Here is a 24,587-nt window from a genome sequence, read left to right on the forward strand (position 1 = left end):
GGAGTAGCTGGCTCTGAAGGGTTGACAGACATTTACCTCTTGTAGACAGACGTCATTGAGCATTACGTGACACTTTAATTCTAGGTTAACCGGAGATGAACTTCACATTAATAGGGTCCCAGAGTTTAGACCATTTCACCCGATGAGCGAAACTCTGGTCCGTTTACTATTAGCAGGCCTAAATCTTCCCCAAATGTCTAAACAATCAAATCAGGACCTGGAAATGTAGGTTTTTTAGCATTGATGAGCCAATTGGATTTTCTGTGTAGAAATCTAACAAAAACTGCCACAGAAGTAGTTAGGGGGAGAGACTTGCCTCATAAATGTCTTTATTGATGAGAACCTTTTCGTCATCGTCCACTTCCTGCATGGTCTCCATCACGCTCTCCTCTTCTGTGTCGTCATGCTCCCGCACGTCCTCCGGACTGGTCTCCCAGCCAACCAGGGAGCTCCTTCTCTTCTGACCCAACAGGTACTTCCTGTCTGCGTCGTTGATGATCATGGACAGTTCCCGGGCCGACCTCTTGGTGACAAGGTGGGGGACGGTCTTGGTGGTCAGCACCACTACCTTCTGAGCCACGGCGGAGAACTTTAGCACGTTGAGCGTCTCGTCGTACATGGAGGCACACTGGTTGACGTTGACTATCATGCAGGCCTTGCCCCGCCCACAGAAGAAACCCTGTAGGTAGTGGGTCAGCTTGCTCTCCCTGAAGGGGACGTGCTGTGGTAGCCTAGCAACAAGGGTTTGATTACATTTGTCAGTAATTAAAAAAAGAAAAAATAAATAAAATAAAATAAAAAAACTACTATAAATCCAGTACATCTATTACATCGAAAAACGTGACTGACAGAATAAGAAGTCCGACTTATTTCCACTGTGGTTCTCATCAGGTCAGAACATCAACAATTCCAAGCTGCTGATTTGTATCCCCCCCGACACTTTGTAAAATGTATAATTACATAACCATTAAATATTTTTCAGAAAGCAGACATTCAAGGCTCACTTGGATTGCTGGCTTTGCCGTAATGTGTTGATGCACTTGCCCAGTGTCATCAGGGAAGTGTTGATGTTCCCAGCCTCTTTCAAAGGCTCCTCTTTATTCTGAGTTTTAAAACAACTCTCAGATCCAGCCAGGTCACACAAGGACAGACTGAACATAAAGAAACCCTGCCTTAATACACACACATCCACACATACTGCATAGGGCTTCTAAGGATATCATTTTTGTGCAAATTAATATCCATTTCACTTACTCGCTGATAGAGTTAACACGAGGAATCCTAGCATCTTCCAGCCGCAGGATACGAACAGAAAATATGCTGTGGCTGAGCATAGGAACAGATTTCTATAAGAGCACAGCGGTCGATCTACTGCGCTGTGTGAACTTGGCTCATGCAAGTTAGTACCAGCCCAAAGAAAGATTCAAATCATTCAAAAAGGGAAAGGATTGACGTGCTTAATAATCACCTCCTGCTCGATAGGAGGTTGAGCTTTGTGCTGGCGAAGCTCTGGTTCTTCTTCCCTAGCTTCATCACCTTGTAGGCCTCCTCCGCATTGTTCACTTGTACCCACTTCAGACCTGAAATCACACACAGGAACGTACGCATGCCTGTGTAACAGTGTAGGTTCCGTCCCTCTCTTCGCCCCAACCCGGGCTCGAACCAGGGACCCGTGCACACATCAACAACTGACACCCCACGAAGCATCGTTACCCATCGCGCCACAAAAGCCACGGCCCTTGCAACGCAAGGGGAAACCCTACTTCAAGTCTCAGAGCGAGTGACGTCACTGATTGAAATGCTATTAGCGCGCACCACCGCTAACTAACCAGCCATTTCACATCGGTTACACCTGACTAAGTCTCATTGGATAAATATAAAAGGCTAAGTAATGTCACACAACCTGCAGCCGATACCTTTTACAAAGGAGTTGCCTTTGACATCCTGCAACAGCCGCAGTGTGGTCCTCTTCTGGGCTCCGATCGGTAAGGGCTCCAGCAGGTTGTGGATGTTCTCGTTGTAGATTTCACAGAAGGACACCCAGACGGAGAACTTGGTGTGCTTCAACAACCAGACTGAAACGTTGTTCCGTCACAGTCCCCTCAATGTCACTTAGTGTGGACCCTGTCAGAGAAACAAGTGGTGCTGTTAGCCTGTTACAAACCTCTGGTTGGATAGAAGTCTATTGTAAATGGCTAATGATACACCAAACTACCAGAGAGATGGCGACATGTGGGATGTAACAATCATGTCTAAATGCAGGACAGGACTATGCATTGTGGAATGATAATATAAATAATTTGGTCCCATGTAGCACGCGGGGCTCTCCACGGCAACCTTTCTTTAAAAAAAAAAAAAAAAAAAAAGGAGCCAGTGTGCGACTAAGTTGAAAAACAGGCGTGCACAAAGAAATGCAGGAGCACAATGAAAAATATTTGGAGGTAATAAAGTTAGAAGCCTTCATTTTTCTAGGCGCACTAAATGCTAAATAAAAATACAGATTGCAGAGCAAAATATTTAGGCGCATGTGAGTAAAATGCTCACAATGTAGAAGCCTGCAACGCCAGAATAGTGGGATCAATTCCCAGGACCAACCATATGGAAAAATGTATCAACTCTTGACTAAGTTGCTTTGGATAAAAGCATCTGCTGAATGGCATATAAAATAATACATCTCCTTGCCTTCCAGGGTTGTCTTGTTGGTGAAGCGTTTCTGGTTATCACTCTATGGGGGAAGAGCAATAAGGGACGTCATTTAATATAAAATACTAGAACCAAAGAACAACCTGTTGAGTAATGCAATGGCTTTTATCAGGTCAATGAACCAACCCAGTACCTCCTTGAGGAGCATGAAGAGATTTCTCTTGTTAGTGGCCTCTTCACTCTGCTGGTCTTTAGTGAGCCTGATGAACTCTCTGCATCGCTGTGGCTTGATAGTCATCTGGTTGTAAACACGCCCCTCAATGCTGTTGAAGATGACATTCAAAGACCTGGGGAGGATCCCTGCATTGGCCTCTGGACCTAAACACCAACAGGTGTTGAGGATCTCTTCATTTCTCAATCACTTTGTCTCAGTGTTCGTTAGCAGGAATTTCCCATAAAGAGCATGTCAGTTCATACATTCAACAGCTTTTTGATTGCGATAGAAACTTAGAAGCACCATCAGAGGATTTAAGTCTCAACATAAAATACCAGCAATGTGAAAATCCTAACAGTGAATCTGTGCCAACTCAGGTTGGACCTCGTATTCTAACAGTGAATCTGTGCCAACTCAGGTTGGACCTCGTATTCTAACAGTGAATCTGTGCCAACTCAGGTTGGACCTCGTATTCTAACAGTGAATCTGTGCCAACTCAGGTTGGACCTCGTATTCTAACAGTGAATCTGTGCCAACTCAGGTTGGACCTCGTATTCTAACAGTGAATCTGTGCCAACTCAAGTTGGACCTCATGTACAAGTTGGATGTTACACCAAAACGTCACAGTTTGCATTTGTCCAACTCTGCATGGGCAAGAAAATAATCAAGAAATCAAACCTAGAAAAGTGAATGCCTTTCCCACATTTGTCACTCCATATGTGAAAACCAGAGAATTTCCGCCTTCCAGAACCTCCTTGACGAGACCTCTCACTGTGCCGTCAAACATCTCCCTCTGAGTGGTTTCTGGCCCTAAGACCTGAGGACAAAAATAAAAAGAACGTGGTTGGAAGAACCTTCATTTTCTGTTCCTAGGAAAAGGGTAATGTGTGTCTCCAACAAACCCTGCTGACTGACCTGTGAGAATTGAAACCGTTGAGCCGATTTGTCACAGGGCTGTGCTGAGAGCGAAGTCCTTGGAGCCTTAAGGAGGACCGTGTCCGGGAGCTCGATGGAAATGCAGTCCTTGAATGTGTACAGGGAAAAGACAGCAAGTCATAGTCAAAGCTCAGTTATTATGTTTCCAAGTCTCTTGTTAATCGGAAGTGTATGCATGGTGGTGAGGTAATGGGTATCTATATTGAACACAAATATAAAAACGCAACATGTAAAGTGTTGGTCCCATGTTTCATGAGCTGAAATAAAGGACAGCAGATTTTTTTCCATACACATAAAAAACATCTCTCAAATAGAGTACAAATTTGTTTATATCCCTGATAGTGAGCATTTCACCCTTGCCAAGATATGCCACACCTGTCAGGTGGCTGGATTATCAAGAAGCTGATTAAAATAGCATGATCATTACAGCTGCACCTTGTGCTGGGGAAAATAATAGGTCACTAAAATGTGCAGTTTTGTCACAACACCACAGACGTCTCAAGTTGAGGGAGTGACTGCAGGAATGTCCACCAGAGTTGTTGCCAGAGAATTTGTTTATTTCTCTACCATAAGCCGCCTCCAACGTCATTTTAGAGAATTTGGCAGTATGTCCAACCGGCCTCACAACTGCAGACCATGTTTAACCACGCCAGCCCAGGACCGACACATCTGGCTTCTTCACCTGCGGGATCGTCTGAGGGGGGTGCTGCAGAGTATTTCTGTCTGTAATTAAAGCCCTCGTCTGGAAAAAAAACAATTCTGATTGGCTGGGCTGGCTCCCCAGTGGGTTTGTCTATTCCCACCCATGGTGGCCACTTGCAGTCATGTGAAATCCATAGAGTCAGGCTAATTAATTAATTTCAAATTCACTGATTTCCTTAAATGAACTTTAAGTAAAATCTTTGAAATTGTTGCATATTGAGTTTATATTTTTGTTCAATATAGATGGTTCATGTGACAAACTGGGGTGTATTCATTACACCAAAAAACATTTTGCAACAGATATCATATTTCAAACACTTCAACATGGCATAAAAGTTGTTGGGTTCTTAAACAGAAGTTGTAGTTCATTTGAATTGTATGGTTTCCACTAGGGCTGGGAATTGCCAGGGACCTGAAGATATGATATTATCATGACACTTGGTGCCAATAGGATATGTATAACAATTCTCACGTTTCAATGTGTATTGCGTTTTGATGTTCCAAACATATTGCTCACCATGTCTGCTGCAGAGGGACAAGACAGAGCAATCAGAAGACGCATTTTGATCCGTCATGGAAATTAGTGCTGAAAACAAATTGGCTCCTTATTTAAAAAGATGGAGAACAAGCTATGAAGTGAAATACTGGAGTTTTGGTGCAGGTACAGCCAAATAGCGCAAACATAATATTGCGACAGTAAAAACGATACATGTAGAAATGTTTATCCCGATATGCAACTATCGATTTAAATCCCGATATGTAACCATCGCCATTCCGAATAGTCTGCGAAGTGTTTGAGCCTATCTATAAATTATCGATTATTCTGTGCGCTAAAGTTAATGAATACGCCCCTGCCTGGATTTCAAGTCCGATGGGTGTGTGTGTTGTGTTGAGTTCAATTACCTGTGATTCGCCATTTTCACTCTCAGCTGATGTGAATGGTCGAATGCGAAGGTACACCTGCAAGTGTTCATGCTCTTCCAGGCAAGACTCCTGTGAGTCTATGGAATTAAACTCAGAAAATAGGTTTTTCTTCAAGTCGTCGAAGTTAACGTCCCGCTCCACGCTTTCCAATTTGTTGTAAAAACACGATTCCATCATCCTGTGTTTAATAATGTTGTGGGAGATAGAGACAGCCAACGTTAGATGTTCAGCAAGCACACCTTCTACATGCTAGGCAGATCACAGCACTAATGTTAAATCAGCACAATAAGCAAGTGGCTTTGGAGTAGAAAAATGTTGGCATTAACTTAATAAACTCCTTGGTATGTGCACTGACAGCGCTGTGTTATAGCTAACATTAGCTAAACCAGAGAGAGGAAGAGACGAAGTCAATAATAACGTATTCTTTAGCTAAACCAACATTCAGACGATGGCAACGGTAGCTAACAGAATAAAGAAACATGCATAACGCTACCCTGTCCGAATGATTAAAAAAAAACATTCAATTGACTTCAGGCTTTTTTGTTTTTGTTCTACTTACGTAACAGAACTGATTCCCCAAATATTGATCGCATCAGAAATCCTTCTTCAGCCCAAACTGTCGCGGTCTTATATTTTTAAATTCGACCAATCGGGAGAGGAAGTGTTCATGGATGCGAATAAAGTGGGGGTTTTCTTCCATAGGCTCCAACTGCGACGTCATTCCTCAGCCTCTATGCTGCCACCCACTGATATGTCATCTCTCAGTGCAGCTCTCAGGAAAAGTAGGGGTGTCGAAAGCAACCATATAAGGAGAAATGGGGGGGATTTCGAATAGAGTTTTAACACTAGAAGCGCTGGAATTCCATAACTACTAAACTCAGCATAAAATAAAAAGGTCCCTTTTTCAGGACCCTGTCTTTCAAAAGATAATTCGTAAAAATCCAAATAACTTCACAGATCTTCATTGTAAAGGGTTTAAACACTGTTTCCCATGCTTAATGAACCATAAACAATTAATGAACATACACCTGTGGAACGGTCATTAACACACTAACAACTTACAGACGGTAGGCAATTAAGGTCACAGTTATGAAAACTTAGGACTCTAAAGAGGCCTTTCTACTGACTCTGAAAAACACACAAAGAAAGATGCCCAGGGTCCCTGCTCATCTGTGTGAACAAGCCTTAGGCATGCTGCGAGGAGGCGTGAGGACTGCAGATGTGGCCAGGGCAATAAATTGCAATGTCCGTACTGTGAGACGCCTAAGACAGCGCTACAGGGAGACAGGACAGGCAGCTGATTGTCCTCGCAGCGGCAGACCAGTGTAACAACACCTGCACAGGATCGATACATTCGAACATCACACCTGCGGGACAGGCACAGGATCGCAACAACACACAGTGCTGTTCGCTCCAGCTTGCCAAGCACTACTGTCCAGCAAAGACGTGGGGAGTAGATACCTAGTAGACAATATCAGGGTGACAATCACAGTAAGCACACGCATACAACTCATGAAGCAATAGTACACCCATCACTAATACTAACGTCAGTTTTATAACTGAAAATGTACAATTATTTGTGTAAAACTAACAGTGAAATACGACTCATACTCTTGCAGTACGGTAGCTGAAATGTACGCTAGCTGCGTGGCAAGAAAAGGAAGAAAAAACACACCTCAATCAAAACCGTCTAACCACAAGAGTTTCTGAACCCAGAGGTGCAACACAGCGAGACTTCCGGGAACGCTTTGGAAGCAAACCAAGCAGTCCAGGCATGAGTGTGGTGTTAGAGAAGTCAATGAGAGAAGTGAAACGTTCTTCCTTAGCGGTTAATTTTCTCGAAATCTAAAAGGCACAACCTAGATGCGAGCTAATGTCTTAAGTAGTTGAACTTGTTATTACTCCAACCTCGTGAGAGACAAACTGACACGTCTTAATTTTTGTCAAAAACAACTATGGAAGGAGTATTTTTGCTTCCTTTCCTTTATAACGTTTCTTCCTTCCATCATTTCCTAGTTCCCTTTTCTAACTCACTTTCCTTTCCTAGTTCAATTTTCTAACTCACTTTCATTTCCTTTTATTCTAGATTCCTTTTGTCTCCTCGTTTCCTAGCTTCCTTTCTATCTCCTTTCCTTGAACTCTTTCCTTCCTTTCCTCCCCTCTTTTAATTTCCTAGCCCCCCTATCATTTCCTAACTCCCTTTCCATTATTCCTGTCCTTGCTCCCTATCCTTCCCTAGATTCCATTCCTCTCCTTCTTTCCTAGTTACCTTTCCCAGATCTCAATTCAGGATTGTGGAAAAAGAAAAATCGCTATTGAGGCAAAGATCAAAGTAAATTAAAGGAATGGGAGTGTACGGTGTGGGGTTATTTTTCGGTTTTATGCTTCTGCAGATATTGAATGTGCAACTATAATTGGAGTCACGGAATTCCAATTTGAGCAGCAGCAGCTGAAAAATGAGCTCCTACAAATATTGAAATTTACATGGTTTTTAGAGTGAAGTACATCGGAAAAAATCAAAAAGAAAACTGCAAGACTGAATAGGAGAAAAAACAAGCAACAAACAAAGAAGATAGGCTTTTGAAAAAAGTTACTATTTTTCATAAAATTGTAGTTATCTTAGCTAGCTGAATTGTTTACCAGTTGCTAAGCAGTTGCTAGGGACTCTTTTGGAAGAAGCTAGCTAGCTAAGTCTAAGAATAACAAAGAATATCTAGTTAACAGAAGAAAAGAAAGAGAAAATCAGGACAGAAGAAAAAGGATATCAAAGTGAAACAGTTCTCTAAAGACACAAGAGACAATAATACAAGAAACAACACTTCTGTAGCTTGTCAACTATGTGTCTGTCTATCCCTGTTCTCTCCCCTCTGCACAGGCCATACAAACGCTTCACACCGCGTGGCCGCTGCCACTCTAACCTGGTGGTCCCAGCGCGCACGACCCACGTGGAGTTCCAGGTCTCCGGCAGCCTCTGGAACTGCCGGTCTGCGGCCAACAAGGCTGAGTTCATCTCAGCCTATGCTACCCTCCAGTCCCTAGACTTCCTGGCGCTGACGGAAACATGGATTACCACAGATAACACTGCTACTCCTACTGCTCTCTCCTCGTCTGCCCACGTATTCTCGCCTACCCCTAGAGCATCGAGCCAGCGGGGTGGTGGCACTGGAATCCTCATCTCTCCCAAGTGGACATTCTCTCTTTCTCCCCTGACCCATCTGTCTATCTCCTCATTTGAATTCCATGCTGTCACAGTTACCAGCCCTTTCAAGCTTAACATCATTATCATTTATCGCCCTCCAGGTTCCCTTGGAGAGTTCATCAATGAGCTTGACGCCTTGATAAGTTCCTTTCCTGAGGATGGCTCACCTCTCACAGTTCTGGGTGACTTTAACCTCCCCACGTCTACCTTTGACTCATTCCTCTCTGCCTCCTTCTTTCCACTCCTCTCCTCTTTTGACCTCACCCTCTCACCTTCCCCCCTACTCACAAGGCAGGCAATACGCTTGACCTCATCTTTACTAGATGCTGTTCTTCCACTAATCTCATTGCAACTCCCCTCCAAATCTCCGACCACTACCTTGTATCCTTTTCCCTCTCGCTCTCATCCAACACTTCTCACTCTGCCCCTACTCGGATGGTATTGCGCCGTCCCAACCTTCGCTCTCTCTCTCCCGCTACTCTCTCCTCTTCCATCCTATCATCTCTTCCCTCTGCTCAAACCTTCTCCAACCTATCTCCTGATTCTGCCTCCTCAACTCTCCTCTCCTCCCTTTCTGCATCCTTTGATTTTCTCTGTCCCCTATCCTCCAGGCCGGCTCGGTCCTCCCCTCCTGCTCCGTGGCTCGACGACTCACTGCGAGCTCACAGAACAGGGCTCCGGGCAGCCGAGCGGAAATGGAGGAAAACTCGCCTCCCTGCGGACCTGGCATCCTTTCACTCCCTCCTCTCTACATTCTCCTCTTCTGTCTCTGCTGCTAAAGCCACTTTCTACCACTCTAAATTCCAAGCATCTGCCTCTAACCCTAGGAAGCTCTTTGCTACCTTCTCCTCCCTCCTGAATCCTCCTCCCCCTCCCCCCCCCTCCCTCTCTGCGGATGACTTCGTCAACCATTTTGAAAAGAAGGTTGACGATATCCGATCCTCGTTTGATAAGTCAAACGACACCGCTGGTCCTGCTCACACTGCCCTACCCTGTGCTTTGACCTCTTTCTCCCCTCTCTCTCCAGATGAAATCTCGCGTCTTGTGACGGCCGGCCGCCCAACAACCTGCCCACTTGACCCTATCCCCTCCTCTCTTCTCCAGACCATTTACGGAGACCTTCTCCCCTACCTCACCTCGCTCATCAACTCATCCTTGACCGCTGGCTACGTCCCTTCCGTCTTCAAGAGAGCGAGAGTTGCACCCCTTCTGAAAAAACCTACACTCGATCCCTCCCATGTCAACAACTACAGACCAGTATCCCTTCTTTCTTTTCTCTCCAAAACTCTTGAACGTGCCGTCCTTGGCCAGCTCTCCTGCTATCTCTCTCAGAATGACCTTCTTGATCCTAATCAGTCAGGTTTCAAGACTGGGCATTCAACTGAGACTGCTCTTCTCTGTGTCATGGAGGCTCTCCGCACTGCTAAAGCTAACTCTCTCTCCTCTGCTCTCATCCTTCTAGACCTATCTGCTGCCTTTGATACTGTGAACCATCAGATCCTCCTCTCCACCCTCTCCGAGTTGGGCATCTCCGGCGCGGCCCACGCTTGGATTGCATCCTACCTGACAGGTCGCTCCTACCAGGTGGCGTGGCGAGAATCTGTTTCCGCACCACGCGCTCTCACCACTGGTGTCCCCCAGGGCTCTGTTCTAGGCCCTCTCCTATTCTCGCTATACACCAAGTCACTTGGCTCTGTCATATCCTCACATGGTCTCTCCTATCATTGCTATGCAGACGACACACAATTAATCTTCTCCTTTCCCCCTTCTGATAACCAGGCGGCGAATCGCATCTCTGCATGTCTGGCAGACATATCAGTGTGGATGACGGATCACCACCTCAAGCTGAACCTCGGCAAGACGGAGCTGCTCTTCCTCCCGGGGAAGGACTGCCCGTTCCATGATCTCGCATCACGGTTGACAACTCCCTTGTGTCCTCCTCCCAGAGTGCTAAGAACCTTGGCGTGATCCTGGACAACACCCTGTCGTTCTCCACTAACATCAAGGCGGTGACCCGATCCTGTAGGTTCATGCTCTACAACATTCGCAGAGTACGACCCTGCCTCACACAGGAAGCGACGCAGGTCCTAATCCAGGCACTTGTCATCTCCCGTCTGGATTACTGCAACTCGCTGTTGGCTGGGCTCCCTGCCTGTGCCATTAAACCCCTACAACTCATCCAGAACGCCGCAGCCCATCTGGTGTTCAACCTTCCCAAGTTCTCTCACGTCACCCCGCTCGTCCGCTCTCTCCACTGGCTTCCAGTTGAAGCTCGCATCCGCTACAAGACCATGGTGCTTGCCTACGGAGCTGTGAGGGGAACGGCACCTCCATACCTTCAGGCTCTGATCAGGTCCTACACCCAAACAAGGGCACTGCGTTCATCCACCTCTGGCCTGCTGGCCTCCCTACCTCTGAGGAAGCACGGTTCCCGCTCAGCCCAGTCCAAACTGTTCGCTGCTCTGGCACCCCAATGGTGGAACAAGCTCCCTCACGACGCCAGGACAGCGGAGTCAATCACCACCTTCCGGAGACACCTGAAACCCCACCTCTTTAAGGAATACCTGGGATAGGATAAAGTAATCCTTCTAACCCCCCCCCCCCCCTTAAAAGATTTAGATGCACTATTGTAAAGTGGTTGTTCCACTGGATATCATAAGGTGAATGCACCAATTTGTAAGTCGCTCTGGATAAGAGCGTCTGCTAAATGACTTAAATGTAAATGTATAATTATGGTTTATAATATATCAGAACTTAAACAGGACAGCATAATGGGTAGACAAAGAGAACATTGTGTAACAAGGTGTAGGCAGCTGACTTAGTGATAGGAGGTTGTGAAACCAATCAAGGGGAGCATGTGAGGAACAGATAGAATGGCGAAACAACTGAATAAGTCAATCACTGGAAATTGAGTGGTTGCTGACTCTTGAGTATACACTAAGAAGATAAGATCCAACGCCTGGCAACGTGATGAGCCAGGAGGTTGGGACCAACCTGCACGCCAACGATAGGCTGGAGTAAGTCTAAACCACACCCAGCCTCTGCTAGTATTAAAGAAGAAATTTGTGGTTGAATAGTTAGATCTCTGTCTGCCCTGCGGGGTGTTTCAGTGAGCCCGTATATACGAACATCATATTTACCATTCAAGAGTTTGCATTAATTAAAGTACAAAGAAATGAGTAGTTACTCTGTACTGACTATTTTATTCCAATACCAGATTGAATTGATGCAACCCGACAACGGCTAATATAATAATCAGAAATAAATAGTTATCGCACATGCAGTAGTAGGCTAGTAGCAAAGGTTGGCTTGTGGGAGAGGCTGTACGGACACGCCTGGTTCCCAACATTGATGAATTGCCGTATTGTCGAACAGTGAGAGTTGACTGGGGTTCAGTCAGTTCAGCCAGTCGTCCAAATGAGCCCTCCCCAGCTAGCTAGCTTATGCTTGTGGCTAGAAACTTCAGTGAGAATTTCAGGAGGGGGGATGCTTGTCTGCCGAAGTTGGGACTGGGTACAGACTGGGTACAGACTGGGTATAGACTGGGTACAGACTGGGTAATCACCACCAGCTTCCAACTGGCTCATTCATTCTAGGCTAACCAGGGCTAGCTCCTTTGTTCCAAGATCGCCAGGAACAGTCGGGGGTGGAGGGGGGCTGTGGAGCCATATTATCCTGGCGACACTAATGGAAGGGGGGTAGGCTCTGCACACGGAGCTAGCTGGAGCTCGGCAGCATCATTGCTGCTGGGCTTGGTGGCGGCCTCGGTGGTGTAATTTGATATCCATCATGGCAGATTAGCTGGTTGGAGCTAAATAGGCTAATAACAATCATGCCTTTTACTGCTAGCTAAGAAGCTAACTAAATTCTGTAGTGACGGGGCATGAGGCAGAGTTGAGTGAAGCAGCTTCAACTGTAAACTTGAACCGTCCTTATAAATCTAAGTCAAATATTACAGACAGAAGCATGTCTTTATTCATGTAGCCTACCACGTTATTCACATAGCCTACCACAGATAATTTGTTAATATATATACACTACCGTTCAAAAGTTTGGGGTCACTTAGAAATGTCCTTGTTTTTGAAAGAAAAACACATTTTTTTGTCCATTAAAATAACACCACATCAGAAATACAGTGTAGATATTAAGGTAGGCCTTGGAATACATCCACAGATACACCTCCAATTGACTCAAATGATGTCAATTAGCCTATCAGAAGCTTCTAAAGCCATGACATCATTGTCTGGAATTTTCCAAGCTGTTTAAAGGCACAGTCAACTTAGTGTATGTAAACGTCTAACCCACTGGAATTGTGATACAGTGAATTATAAGTGAAATAATATGTCTGTAAACAATTGTTGGAAAAATGACTTGTGTCATGCTCAAAGTAGATGTCCCAACCGACTTGCCAAAACTATAGTTTGTTAACAAGAAATTTGTGGAGTTGTTGAAAAACGAGTTTTAATGACTCCAACCTAAGTATATGTAAACTTCTGACTTCAACTGTAGATATTCCATAAAAAAAAAAACATCTGCCGTTTCCAGCTACAATAGTCATTTACAACATTAAAAATGTCTACACTGTATTTCTGATCAATTTGATGTTATTTTAATGGACAAAACATTTGCTTTTCTTTAAAAAACAAGGACTTTTCTAAGTGACCCCAAACTTTTGAAAGGTGGTGTAGGGCACTCAGGGAATTCTGATTCCCATCACATTTGCAACACCGTGCATCCTCAGACTCTTCAATAATGATATTCCGTTTTCAAAGACCTGGCCAAACGTGTTACATTCATGACATTGAAGTGGCTTTTGTACATAAGCTCACACCGCGTCATATCTCATATATCCCACCTTTACATGGGTCGGGAGAACTTCTTCATCAAACATCAATAATAGAGAAAGGTTTTCCTCCTTTCCATTCACAGTGCGGGTTAGACGACGTGAATCAACTATTCCTGGCATGTTCATCTTAAACCATGAAACCTCAATATCGGTGCCCTATTCTGATAATCATACCATTCCACTTCATGCGTCGATAATAATTTTGTACATCCACAGTGCTTTCTCCTTTTGTTCTTTTGTCCCACGTGAAATCAACATAATACCACTCTTGGTCACTCTGACTGACTCCACTTCTCCCAATGCATCCTTCACCATCTTTGTGACTGCAAACTTGGTCCCCCCCCAAAAAACATCCTTGCTCATGAATCACACTCTTAATAAGTAATGAGGGATTTATCATACAGAGACATCTTGATATTAAACTTTAGCTCCATTCTTAGATGTTACAGTATTCCACTAATTTCCTCTATCTGCATTTTCTCCAACAGAATCAAACATTGCTTCTGTTTCTGTCATTTCTATCCTCCTATGTGCTACCTCCAAGCGCCTAGCCCAATAAACGCCACCTGAGTATTGTTCCCCCTCGAATCAGGGACTGATTTAGACCTGGGACACCAGGTGTGTGCAATTCATTATCCGGTAGAACAGAAAACCAGCAGGCTCTGGACTTGGTAGGGTAAGAGTTGAATACCCCTGAACTAGTAGCTAGCTGGAAAGGGCTTATCAGGACCACTGAATGAACCGGATCTATTCCTCTCCACTAGACTCTCAACTGCACCACATACCTCATCAATTTGGGTACCAGGCATGTCTGTAAAGCTTCACCTCTTTCTTTCTTTCTCTCGGAGGACCTGAGCCCTAGGACCATGCCTCAGGACTACCTGGCATGATGACTCCTTGCTGTCCCCAGTCCACCTGACCATGCTGCTGCTCCAGTTTCAACTGTTCTGCCTGCGGCTACGGAACCCTGACCTGTTCACCGGACGTGCTTGTTGCACCCTCGACAATTACTATGATTATTATTATTTGACCATGCTGGTCATTTACGAACATTTTAACATCTTGACCATGTTCTGTTATAATATCCACCCGGCACAGCCAGAAGAGGACTGGCCACCCCTCATAGCCTGGTTCCTCTCTAGGTTTCTTCCTAGGTTTTTGGCCTTTCTCAGGAGTTTTTCCTAGGGAGTTTTTCCCAGCCACCGTGCTTCTTTCACATGCATTGCTTGCTGTTTGGGGTTTTAGGCTGGGTTTCTGTACAGCACTTTGAGATTTCAGCTGATGTACGAAGGGCTATATAAATAAATTTGATTTGATTTGATTTGATTTGAAACAGGACACACAAAGAGAGTACAGTAGAAACTCTGTGGAATAGATATCTGACTGCATGTGCCAGTGGCCAGAGAGAGGGGGCCGCTGCATCCCAATTAATGATTTATGCTGAACAAAAATATAAACGCAACATGTAAAATGTTGGTCCCATGTTTCATGAGCTGAAATAAAAGATTCCAGAAATGTTCCATACGCACAAAAAGAGTATCTCTCTCAAATGTTGTACACAAATTTTACATCCCTGTTAGTGAGCATTTCTCCTTTGCCAAGATAATCCATCCACTTGACAGGTGTGGCATGTGACAAACCTGATTAAACAGCATGATCATTGCACAGGTGCACCTCGTGCTGGGGACAATAAAAGGCCACTCTAAAATGTGCAGTTTTGTCACACAGCAGAGTGCCACAGATGTCTCAAGTTTTGAAGGAGGGTGCAATTGGCATGCTGACTGCAGGAATGTCCACCACAGCTGTTGCTAGATAATTTAATGTTAATTTCTCTACCATAAGCCATAATGTCATTTTAGAAAATTTGGCAGTACGTCCAACCAGCCTCAAAACCGCAGGCCACATGTAATCTCGCCAGCCCAGGACCTCCACATCCAGCTTCTTCACCTGCGGGATCGTCTGAGACCAGCCACCTGGACAGCTGATGAAACTGTGGGTTTGCACAACCAAAGAATTTCTGCACAAACTTTCAGAAACCGTCTCAGAGAAGCTCATCTGCATGCTTGTCATCCTCACCAGGGTCTTGACCCGACTGCAGTTCGGCTTCAACCGGTTTCAACTGTACCGGACAGATGGCAGAAAGAGTGTATGGCGTTGTGTGGGCGAGCAGTTTGCTGATGTAAAAGTTGTGAACAGAGTGCCCCATGGTGGCGGTGGGGTTATGATATGGGCAGGCATAAGCTACGAACAACAAACACAATTGCATTTTATCAATGGCAATTTGAATGCACAGATACCATGATGAGATCCACAGGCCCATTGTCGTGCCATTCATCCGACGCCATCGCCTCTGTTTCAGCATGATAATACACAGCCCCATGTAGCAAGGATCTGTACACAATTCCTGGAAGCTTAAAATGTCCCAGTTCTTCAATGGCCTCCATACTCACCAGACATGTCACCCGTTGAGCATGTTTGGGATGCTCTGGATCGACGTGTACGACAGCGTGTTCCAATTCCTGCCAAAATCCAGAAACTTCGCACAGCCATTGAAGAGAAGTGGGGCAACATTCCACAGGCCACAATCAACAGCCTGATCAACTCTATGCGAAGGAGATGTGCAGGCAATTGGTGGTCCACCAGACACTGACTGTTTTTCCTGATCCACACCACCATTTTTTTTTAAAGGTATCTATGACCAACAGATGCATATCTGTATTCCCAGTCATTTGAAATCCATAAATTAGGGCCTAATTGAAATAAATTAATTGACTGATTTCCTTATATGAACTGTAACTCAGTAAAATCTTTGATGTTGCGTTTACATTTTTGCTCTGTGTATAATAATGGAGGGACACATTCTAAGCATGAGACAATATGTAAACATTGTGACTTTTAACACAAATCAGCTACCTTGACCACTTTTCCCAACAACGTAGACATAAAAACTTAAAGGGTATGACACCTTGGTCTACTTCTCTGCTATTCAAATGTGAAGAACATAAATATCTACTACCAATCAACAGGAAACAGAACAAAAACGTAATTGTTGCCAGCAGCACAGTTACAGTCACCAATGCTCTAGATAACATGAAAACAGCCTGATCAACTCTGCTAGGGCGAGTAAAATGGTCAGAGAAAGGTGTTCTCTCATTTGTGTCTGGAAGTAGCTAGCAAGCTAGCCAACTTTAGCCAGTTAGCTTGGGTGCAGTTGTGAGGTCAGAAAGCTCGGATCAACCCGACCCGTCCAATGTGTGCTCTGAATTCTCCTAGAGCGAAATGTAAAAACTGACAATCTGACAAAGCTCTGAATTTACAAACACACCCTAGTTTAGCTAACTTTCCACAGTTAACTACCATTAAACTTTTCTGAACTTTCAAATTATAACAATGAGGAGCACATTCTAAGCATTAAATAACGAGTAACCAATGTGACTTTTGACACAAATCAGCTACCTGGACCACTTTTCTCAACAAGGTGTTGCACATTGAAAAAAAAGGTAAAGAGTATGACACCTTGGTCTAATTCTCTGATATTCAAATCTGAAATCAGAGCACTACTTCAACAATGCCTCCTTGTCTTCTGTACATTGTTATTACATTTTGCATATACCATGGTGTTATAGTAGGAAAGTGTATACAAGTTTAGTAGTCTGAGTGTAGTTATTTGTAATTAATAATGCACTCTAACTGCCCAACAATCTAAAGTAATAAGGTCGATAGACTACTCTATCAAAAAAATAATATATTATTTTACTAAATGTAACTTGGATTAAATGTAACCAATTGGCTTAAGTAAAACATTTTAAACTTCTTCCACTAAAACAAAATACTTGTAAAGAATACCACACATTTTTTTCATGGAAATGACCATGTAGTTTTTAACTCGTGTCGCTGCTTGGGTAGTATACGTAGTATTACATAGATACGCCCATCGTGAAGTCTGAGGAAGTCAGCTAGATAATCTAGCTCTGCATTTTAGTTTAGCTGTCTAGCTAGCTCATTTAGCTACAAACCAAATAATAATCCACATAAATAGTTATTATCAACGATGGACAAGCTTCGTAGTATGATAGTGGGGCGAGAAGACAACGAGGAAACGGGTCTCACGGCGCAGGTAAACACGGCAAGAACGTCGTTACTTTACCAGTCAGTGTTATGATGAAACCTTGGGTTGTCCCTACCCTAAACTTAACCCCTACCCCCATGACCTTTACTGAATTAACCCTAACCCTGTGTACATTTCAACTTGGGGATAGGGACGTCCCAAGGATCCCGGATAGCTTGCCAAAGCAAAACCTTGGCGAGTCAAGTGGTGATTTATTGTATTTATTTATTTATTTTAGAGTGACGGTGCATTTCCGTTAATCACGTCAATGCATCATTTCAACGTTGTTCGTCACGACTATTTCAGCGATACACTTTGTACCTTCTTGTCGTTGATACACCTCATATATGTGTCGCCTGTGCTGAAATAGTTTGGGAGCTAGACCAGTGTGTCGTGACTCGGCGGTTTTATCGTTAAAAAACAAAACAAAAAAAGTCCTCAATTGAAACTGATAACATTTGTGAAAACATGCCCCAGTTGGACTAGGTAACGCTAAACAAGGTCGGAAGGTTTAAGTCAGGGGTGTCAAACGTCCGGCCCGTGGGCCGGATCAGGCCCGCAAAGGGGTTTAATCCGGCCCGCGAGATGATTTTGTAAAGTATAAAAATGAGCTGCAATTTCTCAAGAAAATAAACTGCTGTTCCAATTGCATCCACTGGATGGCGCAATAGCAATTGCGTTAAGCAAGCAAACGATTTATACCGGAGCAGAACAAGTAGGTCAAGCAAGTGCAGCCAGTCCGGATGAGCTACTTTGTTTTGCCCGCGATATTTATTACGGCTTCTACTTTTCACATTATTTGCTTTGGCACCCTCATTGCCCCAATATGTCTCTGTCAAAAAAGAGAAAAGTGGACGCGGGTCTGGCGGGTCTGAAGAAACAGCAGTCTGTGTTTACTCACAGCCGAGACATCAGTGACGCTGCAGTGAAAGCTAGCTACCTCATTGCTAATGAAATCGCAGTGGCTTCAAAACCATGTAGTGAGGGTGAATTTGTAAAAACATGCATGATGAAGGCAGCGGAGATTGTGTGCCCTGAAAAGCGCCAGGCTTTTGCAAATATCAGCCTGACAAGAAACACAGTTGCAGACAGGATTTCCGATCTTTCAGTGGATTTGGACAGCCAGTTGAAGCAAAAAGTAAAGTCATTTATTGGGTTTTCAGTTGCAATTGATGAAAGCACGGACATTACAGATGTTGCACAACTGGCCATTTTCATCCGCGGAGTTGATGACACTTTGACCGTCACCGAGGAGTTCGTGGAGTTGGTACCGATGACAGATACAACGACAGCAGCTGATATTTTCACCGCACTCGTCGGCGCGCTGGACAGGGTCGGAGTGGAGTGGTCCCGCGCTGTCAGCCTGGCTAGAGATGGTGCGCCCTCAATGATCGGGAAAAAAGGAGGCGTTGTGACAAAGTTCAGAGAGAAAGTGCAATCTGCAAATGGAGGACGTGATTTTTGGACTTTTCACTGTATTTTGCACCAGGAGGCTTTGTGTTGCAAGTCATTAAAGATGGATAACGTCATGAAGGTGGTCATCCAAACTGTTAATTTCATCCGATCCAGAAGCCTGAATCACCGTCAGTTTGACAGCCTTCTCAGAGAGAAAGACCACATCTATGGCCTGCCATACCACACTGAGGTAAGATGGTTAAGCCAAGGTGCTGTGCTTAGGCGTTTCTTTGATTTATGAGAAGAAATTGAACAGTTCATGGAAGAAAAGGGCAAACCAGTGTTAGAATTTCATTCCGCAGAATGGATGCAGGACCTTGCATTTATGGTGGATGTTACAGAGCACCTGAATAACTTGAACAAACAGCTGCAAGGGCGCAACAAAGTCGTCACGCAGTATTATGACAGCATACGTTCTTTCAAGTTGAAGCTGTCATTGTGGGAGACGCAACTCGCCGGTGGTGATGCAGCTCACTTCCCCTGTCTGAAAAATGTGTGCGCGACCCAACATGTGGCAGACATGAAGCGGTTCAAAGATAAAATAACGGGACTGTTACGGGAGTTTGAGCAACGCTTTCAGATTTTTGGTGAACTGGAGAAAGACTTCAACGTTTTTTGCTCACCATTCACCGTGAATCCCTCTGATCTGCCCGTCAGCTTGAAATAATAGACTTGCAGTGTGACTCGGATATGAAGGGCAAATTTGCCGCAGCTGGCTTGGACACATTTTATCAGAATCTCTTGCCAGGTTACCCCAACTTGACAGCCCTCGCTGCAAAACTGTTGTGCATGTTTGGAACCACATATCTTTGTGAGCAAGTTTTCTCTGTAATGAGCATAAATAAAACAAAGCTGTGCTCAAGGCTCACGCACAAGCACTTGAATCACATCCTGAAGTTGGCTGCCACTCAGGATGTGACGCCTGATATTGATGCGCTGGTGAAAGCTAAAAGATGCCAGGTATCAGGAGACAACTAAACTATGCAACCCCACTTAAAGTGCTGCATGAGACACCCTGATATAGTTCTGTGATCTGTGATATACTTCTGTGAATCACTGAGGCATTGTGTGTTTGTGTGTTCTTTTTCTTTAGAATTTTCAAATAAACTTGAGGTGTTTTATGATTAATAGTGATGTTGTGCTTGTACTATTGTGGACACACTGTCCTCAGGCTCCAGCTTTATGTTGATCGTATTAAAACAATGAAAACAATCTGAAGTTGTTGTTTTTAAGTTATATATACCATGATTTTACCGGTCCGGCCCACTTGGGAAAAGATTTTACTCCATGTGGCCCCTGAGCTAAAATGAGTTTGACACCCCTGCTCTATATGAACTGTTCTCAGGAGGGGCACACAACTGTCTCCTACCCTCTGATATGATATGATGTCGGTATACACAAATATGTTGTAAAACCCTGCATTTATATCCGCAGGGAATGGGGCTAATTTATCTTTTATATCCGTCCATTTATTGGGAGCCATCCCCAACATGTAGGCTAAATTACTGGTGTTCTTTATACCCCTATCCGCAGTCCCTGAGATTTGTACACGTTTATGAATAGGGTTGTAACTCAAGAGTATTTCCGTATTGTTCTGGGTTAGGAGTTCGTTCAACTCTGAGACGATCCTGTCGATGGTTCTATAGAAACCTTTTTTATCTTTATAAGTTTCGCAGGTTCCGATATCCTTTTGCAATAAAAATCCCGGTCCTTATCCTTGATATTATACCAGCTGTGGGGGTATGTAATCTCGCTGAGACCTTCTTCCCAGGCCTCGGATAACTCTATAGGCTTTGGAAAATTGGTTGTATAATTTGAATTTGGTTATTGCGATATATATATGCTGACGCATTACTGGGGAGGGTCAGGTAGAAGCCGCTGTGTTCCATGATGCACTCCTGTGTACACGCGAATGATGTTGTATTTATCATGCCTGAGGGTTTAAGTTAACCCCAGATGCCTCCACCACATCGTGTTCTAAAACCCAACTGTTGAACTTTTGGGGCCAGTTTTTCCAATGGACCAACACCCATTTTTTACCCTTTTCTCTCTTATGATCTAGAATCTCCTCCACGTGAAAGACTTTGTCTTTACCCATCTGTACCTTCTGTAGTTCCTTCTCACAAAACGATCCCTCTATAAGCTCCCCGTCATAATCTTTTAACTTGTAGACAGGGGGTACGCGAGGTAGACATTCGGTAACGGTGAACACCTCATCGCTGTAACCTTGCTCATATTTTTTGTTGAAAACACCCCTCAACTTGGATATACGTACCAAGTCCCCCACTATGAATTTAAAATCTTTTTTTTTCTTACGGCGAAGGGGGAACAAACCATACAGATTTTTAAAGACTTGAAAAGAGTTTTCAGAAGAGACCTCTGCGGGCTTCATCCTTATACTCTTATGGTAGCTGTAGTTGTAACCCTTTACTAAATCTTGAACTATATCGATATATCTATGCGTGTTGTGAGCTGTAAAATATCTTCACATCCGCTCTTTCAGAGTTCGGTTAAAGCGTTCAACAACTGAAGCTTTCAAATCCGAGCCTATAGCAAAATGTACTATATTGTGCTTCTTCATGAGTTTCTGAAAAGTATTATTAAAAAAGTATTTTCCGTCATCAATCTGCACTTTCTTGGGGACTCCTTCCTTCAAGATAGCGTCAAAGGCCCTGGTCACCTCTGCCCCGCTCTTATTTTTTAAGACCCTTACAAATGCCATTTTAGAGAAAATATCTATAACCGTTAGCATGTATCGATTTCCATCATTTTTATCTGCAAGGGCCTGCATGTCACATAGATCCGCCTGAAACTGGGACAAGGGATGAGTAGAAAAAACTGTATTTCTTGGAAATTGTTTTCGTACAGGTTTATGCAGAGTATAAGCATCCTGCTCGGCTAACCACTCATTCACTTGAGCATTGCCTAACCGGCTGTCACGTCCTGACCAGTAAAGGGGTCATTTGTCATTGTAGTATGGTCAGGGCGTGGCAGGGGGTGTTGTTTTTGTGTGTTTTGGGGTTGGTTTATTTAGAGGGGATTTATTCTAGTTTTCATTTTCTATGTTCGTTTTCTATGTGTGGCCGAGTATGGTTTCCAATCAGAGGCAGGTGTCTTTCGTTGTCTCTGATTGGAAGCCATACTTAGGCAGCCCTTTTTTCCTTTGGGTTTGTGGGTGGTTGTTTTCTGTATAGCCTGTGTGCCTTACGGAACTGTTTCGTCGTTTGTTTATTTTGTTTGAGTGTTCTCTTTAAAATAAAGAAAGAAGATGAGCACTATACCCGCTGCGCCTTGGTCTGTCCCTTACGACGCTTGTGACACCGGCTACCTGTTTCTTCGGCTATAGCTCTCTGTAAACGCACCTTACCCCCATAAGACCCCGGGTTAGAGGGGCTATAATACACGTTTTTCAACATCTGCTCCGCCATCCTTCTTGCCTCTCTGAGGTACAATAACGTTAATGAGCCACTTCCAAATAATGGCAACATTTCATTTTCATTTTGTATTTTTATTTTTGCAAACATCAAGTATTACGTATACAGACAATTCAGGATTCGTTGCAGGATACTTGTCCCCGTTTTCTCAACGATCCAAGCATGCAACACCCTGTATGTTTGGTTTAGATTTACAGGCTTGTGTCGCTGAATTTTTAAAACACACACATCCGCTATATACGTATATAAACAACAAATATGATACATGTTATAATTAAACGGTGTTTCAAACAAATAAAATAAAATCTTAGACAAGGTTGTTTCTAGTTCTTCAGAATCAACCACAAGACGGGAGACCAGTTGTGCCCATTGTAGACTCTCGCCCATATGTCGTACATGATTCATGATTTGCTCCATTTTTAGCACACGCTCTACATTAGCCCAGGTATTATGGGTTGTGCAGAACGATATATTGTTCACTTTATTTTCAATAATCTGATGCATCACATTTGTAAGTTCTCTCAAAATAAAAAATGTATTTATTCTCTCTAACATCGTATGTATATAGTTCCCTATTGCTTTACATCTAAATAACAAATATGTATTGTCATTCGTTCTCTTGGGTTTTGTTGAGCCAGAAAGTCATCACATCATCCATCACAGCTTCCCTGTATTTGTTGTCGTCCACCAGGGTGTGTCGGATTTCTTTGAGTTTCTCGTGGATCTAGATCGCCTCCTTCAGTTCATGTAGGAAAGCCTCAGTTACCCCGTAAACTCTGGGAATAGACGGCACAAGACCCATAGACTCCAGGGCTCTGACCAGCGAAGGTATAAACCTGCAGGACCACAGTCTTTTCACCAGCACATCAAAATGGTTGAAGAAGTAGTATTTTGGGGGCTCTTATAAACACGGATGCCGGCGCTGGCTGGGGTGATTGATCTCACAACCGATTGATCTCACAACCGCATTTTTCACGTATATACTCTCCAATCACCACGTTTAAAAGTGTGGCTACAGAGGCCTTGATGGTGTCCACAAAAATAGTACTGACCACCCAATCAAACACATCCTCAGGCTGTGTACATGTAGGGGGTGTCGGGGGTCTTGGCTGGGGGGAGTAGAATGGTTGGCTGCGAGGCATAGAGTCCTTAGGGTCTGGCCCCCATGACGTATACCAGTCCTGGTACCAGTCCTGGTATGTTGTATGAATATCCATGGTATATGCGGAAATGCGGAAATGAAGAGCCGGAGGAGTTAAGGGCACTCCTTTTATTGTTGAACCAGTCCTTTGGGGGTCAGGGCATGGTTAACGCAGCCGCGTACTTAGTTTTCTTCGGGGGCTGACCCTTCTGAAGATGGCCCTTCTTGGGGTTCCTTTGAATCATAATCCTCAGGATTCGTATATATTATGCACTTCCTTAGCTGAACAATGCTCTGCCACTGTTGGCTCTGTACAAAAAGAGCGTCCAACAACTCTAACATTTTTCATTCCATTAGATCCCAACTTTTAAAAGGAATAAGCATGCGCAATCTGAAATCCCCAGTCAGGCCACCATCACGAATGTTTTGGTTGCGGGTTTCCTCGTTGCTGATATAGAACTCCACGCAGCCACAAGGAAGTCCATTTTTCTCTGTATTTTCACCCTGTGAAATACTCTTCCTGAGGAGTCTGGGGTACCTTCCCAACGGGTCTCGTAGCCCGTGAACAAGCTGTGTCCCGAACTGATAACTCTCAGTTCGGGACACACAACCTTGCGAAAAACCGACCAGTCTTCAACCCCGTAGTCCACTCCTAAAGTCTGGTCTGTATATTCTTCACCTTCGGCTACGGTATAGAGTTTCACTCTACAGGCCTGGTAATCATACTGATACCCCCAGTGCTGTCCATTAGACATCATCACTTGATCTTTCAGGGCAGTTGCGGGTGGTATTTGGGTTCTATACATACTTAGAAACCGCTTTTTTGGCGCATCGTATATTGTTGCTTTATACTTGGTCTTTTCTCTATGTTTCAGCCGCGGTCCTGCTTCCGTTGTTACGGTCATCACTGCTTTGCCACTGATCACAAAATCCATGTTTATTTTTTAAAATCTTGTTTAGTGTTCTGGGGCCGCATGTGTTGTTC

General features: G+C 44.0%; 1 protein-coding gene across 1 annotated transcript; it reads right to left on the minus strand.

Annotated features, from left to right (window-relative positions):
- Positions 1 to 27: 27 nt before the first annotated feature.
- On the minus strand, positions 28 to 23,678 carry LOC115166379 (kinesin-like protein KIF20B). The gene is made up of 8 exons (XM_029720287.1): positions 23,438 to 23,678; positions 2,837 to 3,021; positions 2,683 to 2,725; positions 1,917 to 2,075; positions 1,469 to 1,580; positions 1,255 to 1,326; positions 1,005 to 1,151; positions 28 to 731 (listed from the first exon to the last, which is right to left on the minus strand). The coding sequence occupies exons 1-8, from the start codon at positions 23,676 to 23,678 to the stop codon at positions 299 to 301; spliced, it is 1,392 nt and encodes a 463-aa protein (XP_029576147.1). The 3' UTR covers positions 28 to 298.
- Between the last annotated feature and the right edge of the window lie 909 nt (positions 23,679 to 24,587).

Source organism: Salmo trutta, chromosome 28, assembly GCF_901001165.1.
Source record: "Salmo trutta chromosome 28, fSalTru1.1, whole genome shotgun sequence".
Taxonomy (NCBI): Eukaryota; Metazoa; Chordata; class Actinopteri; order Salmoniformes; family Salmonidae; genus Salmo; species Salmo trutta.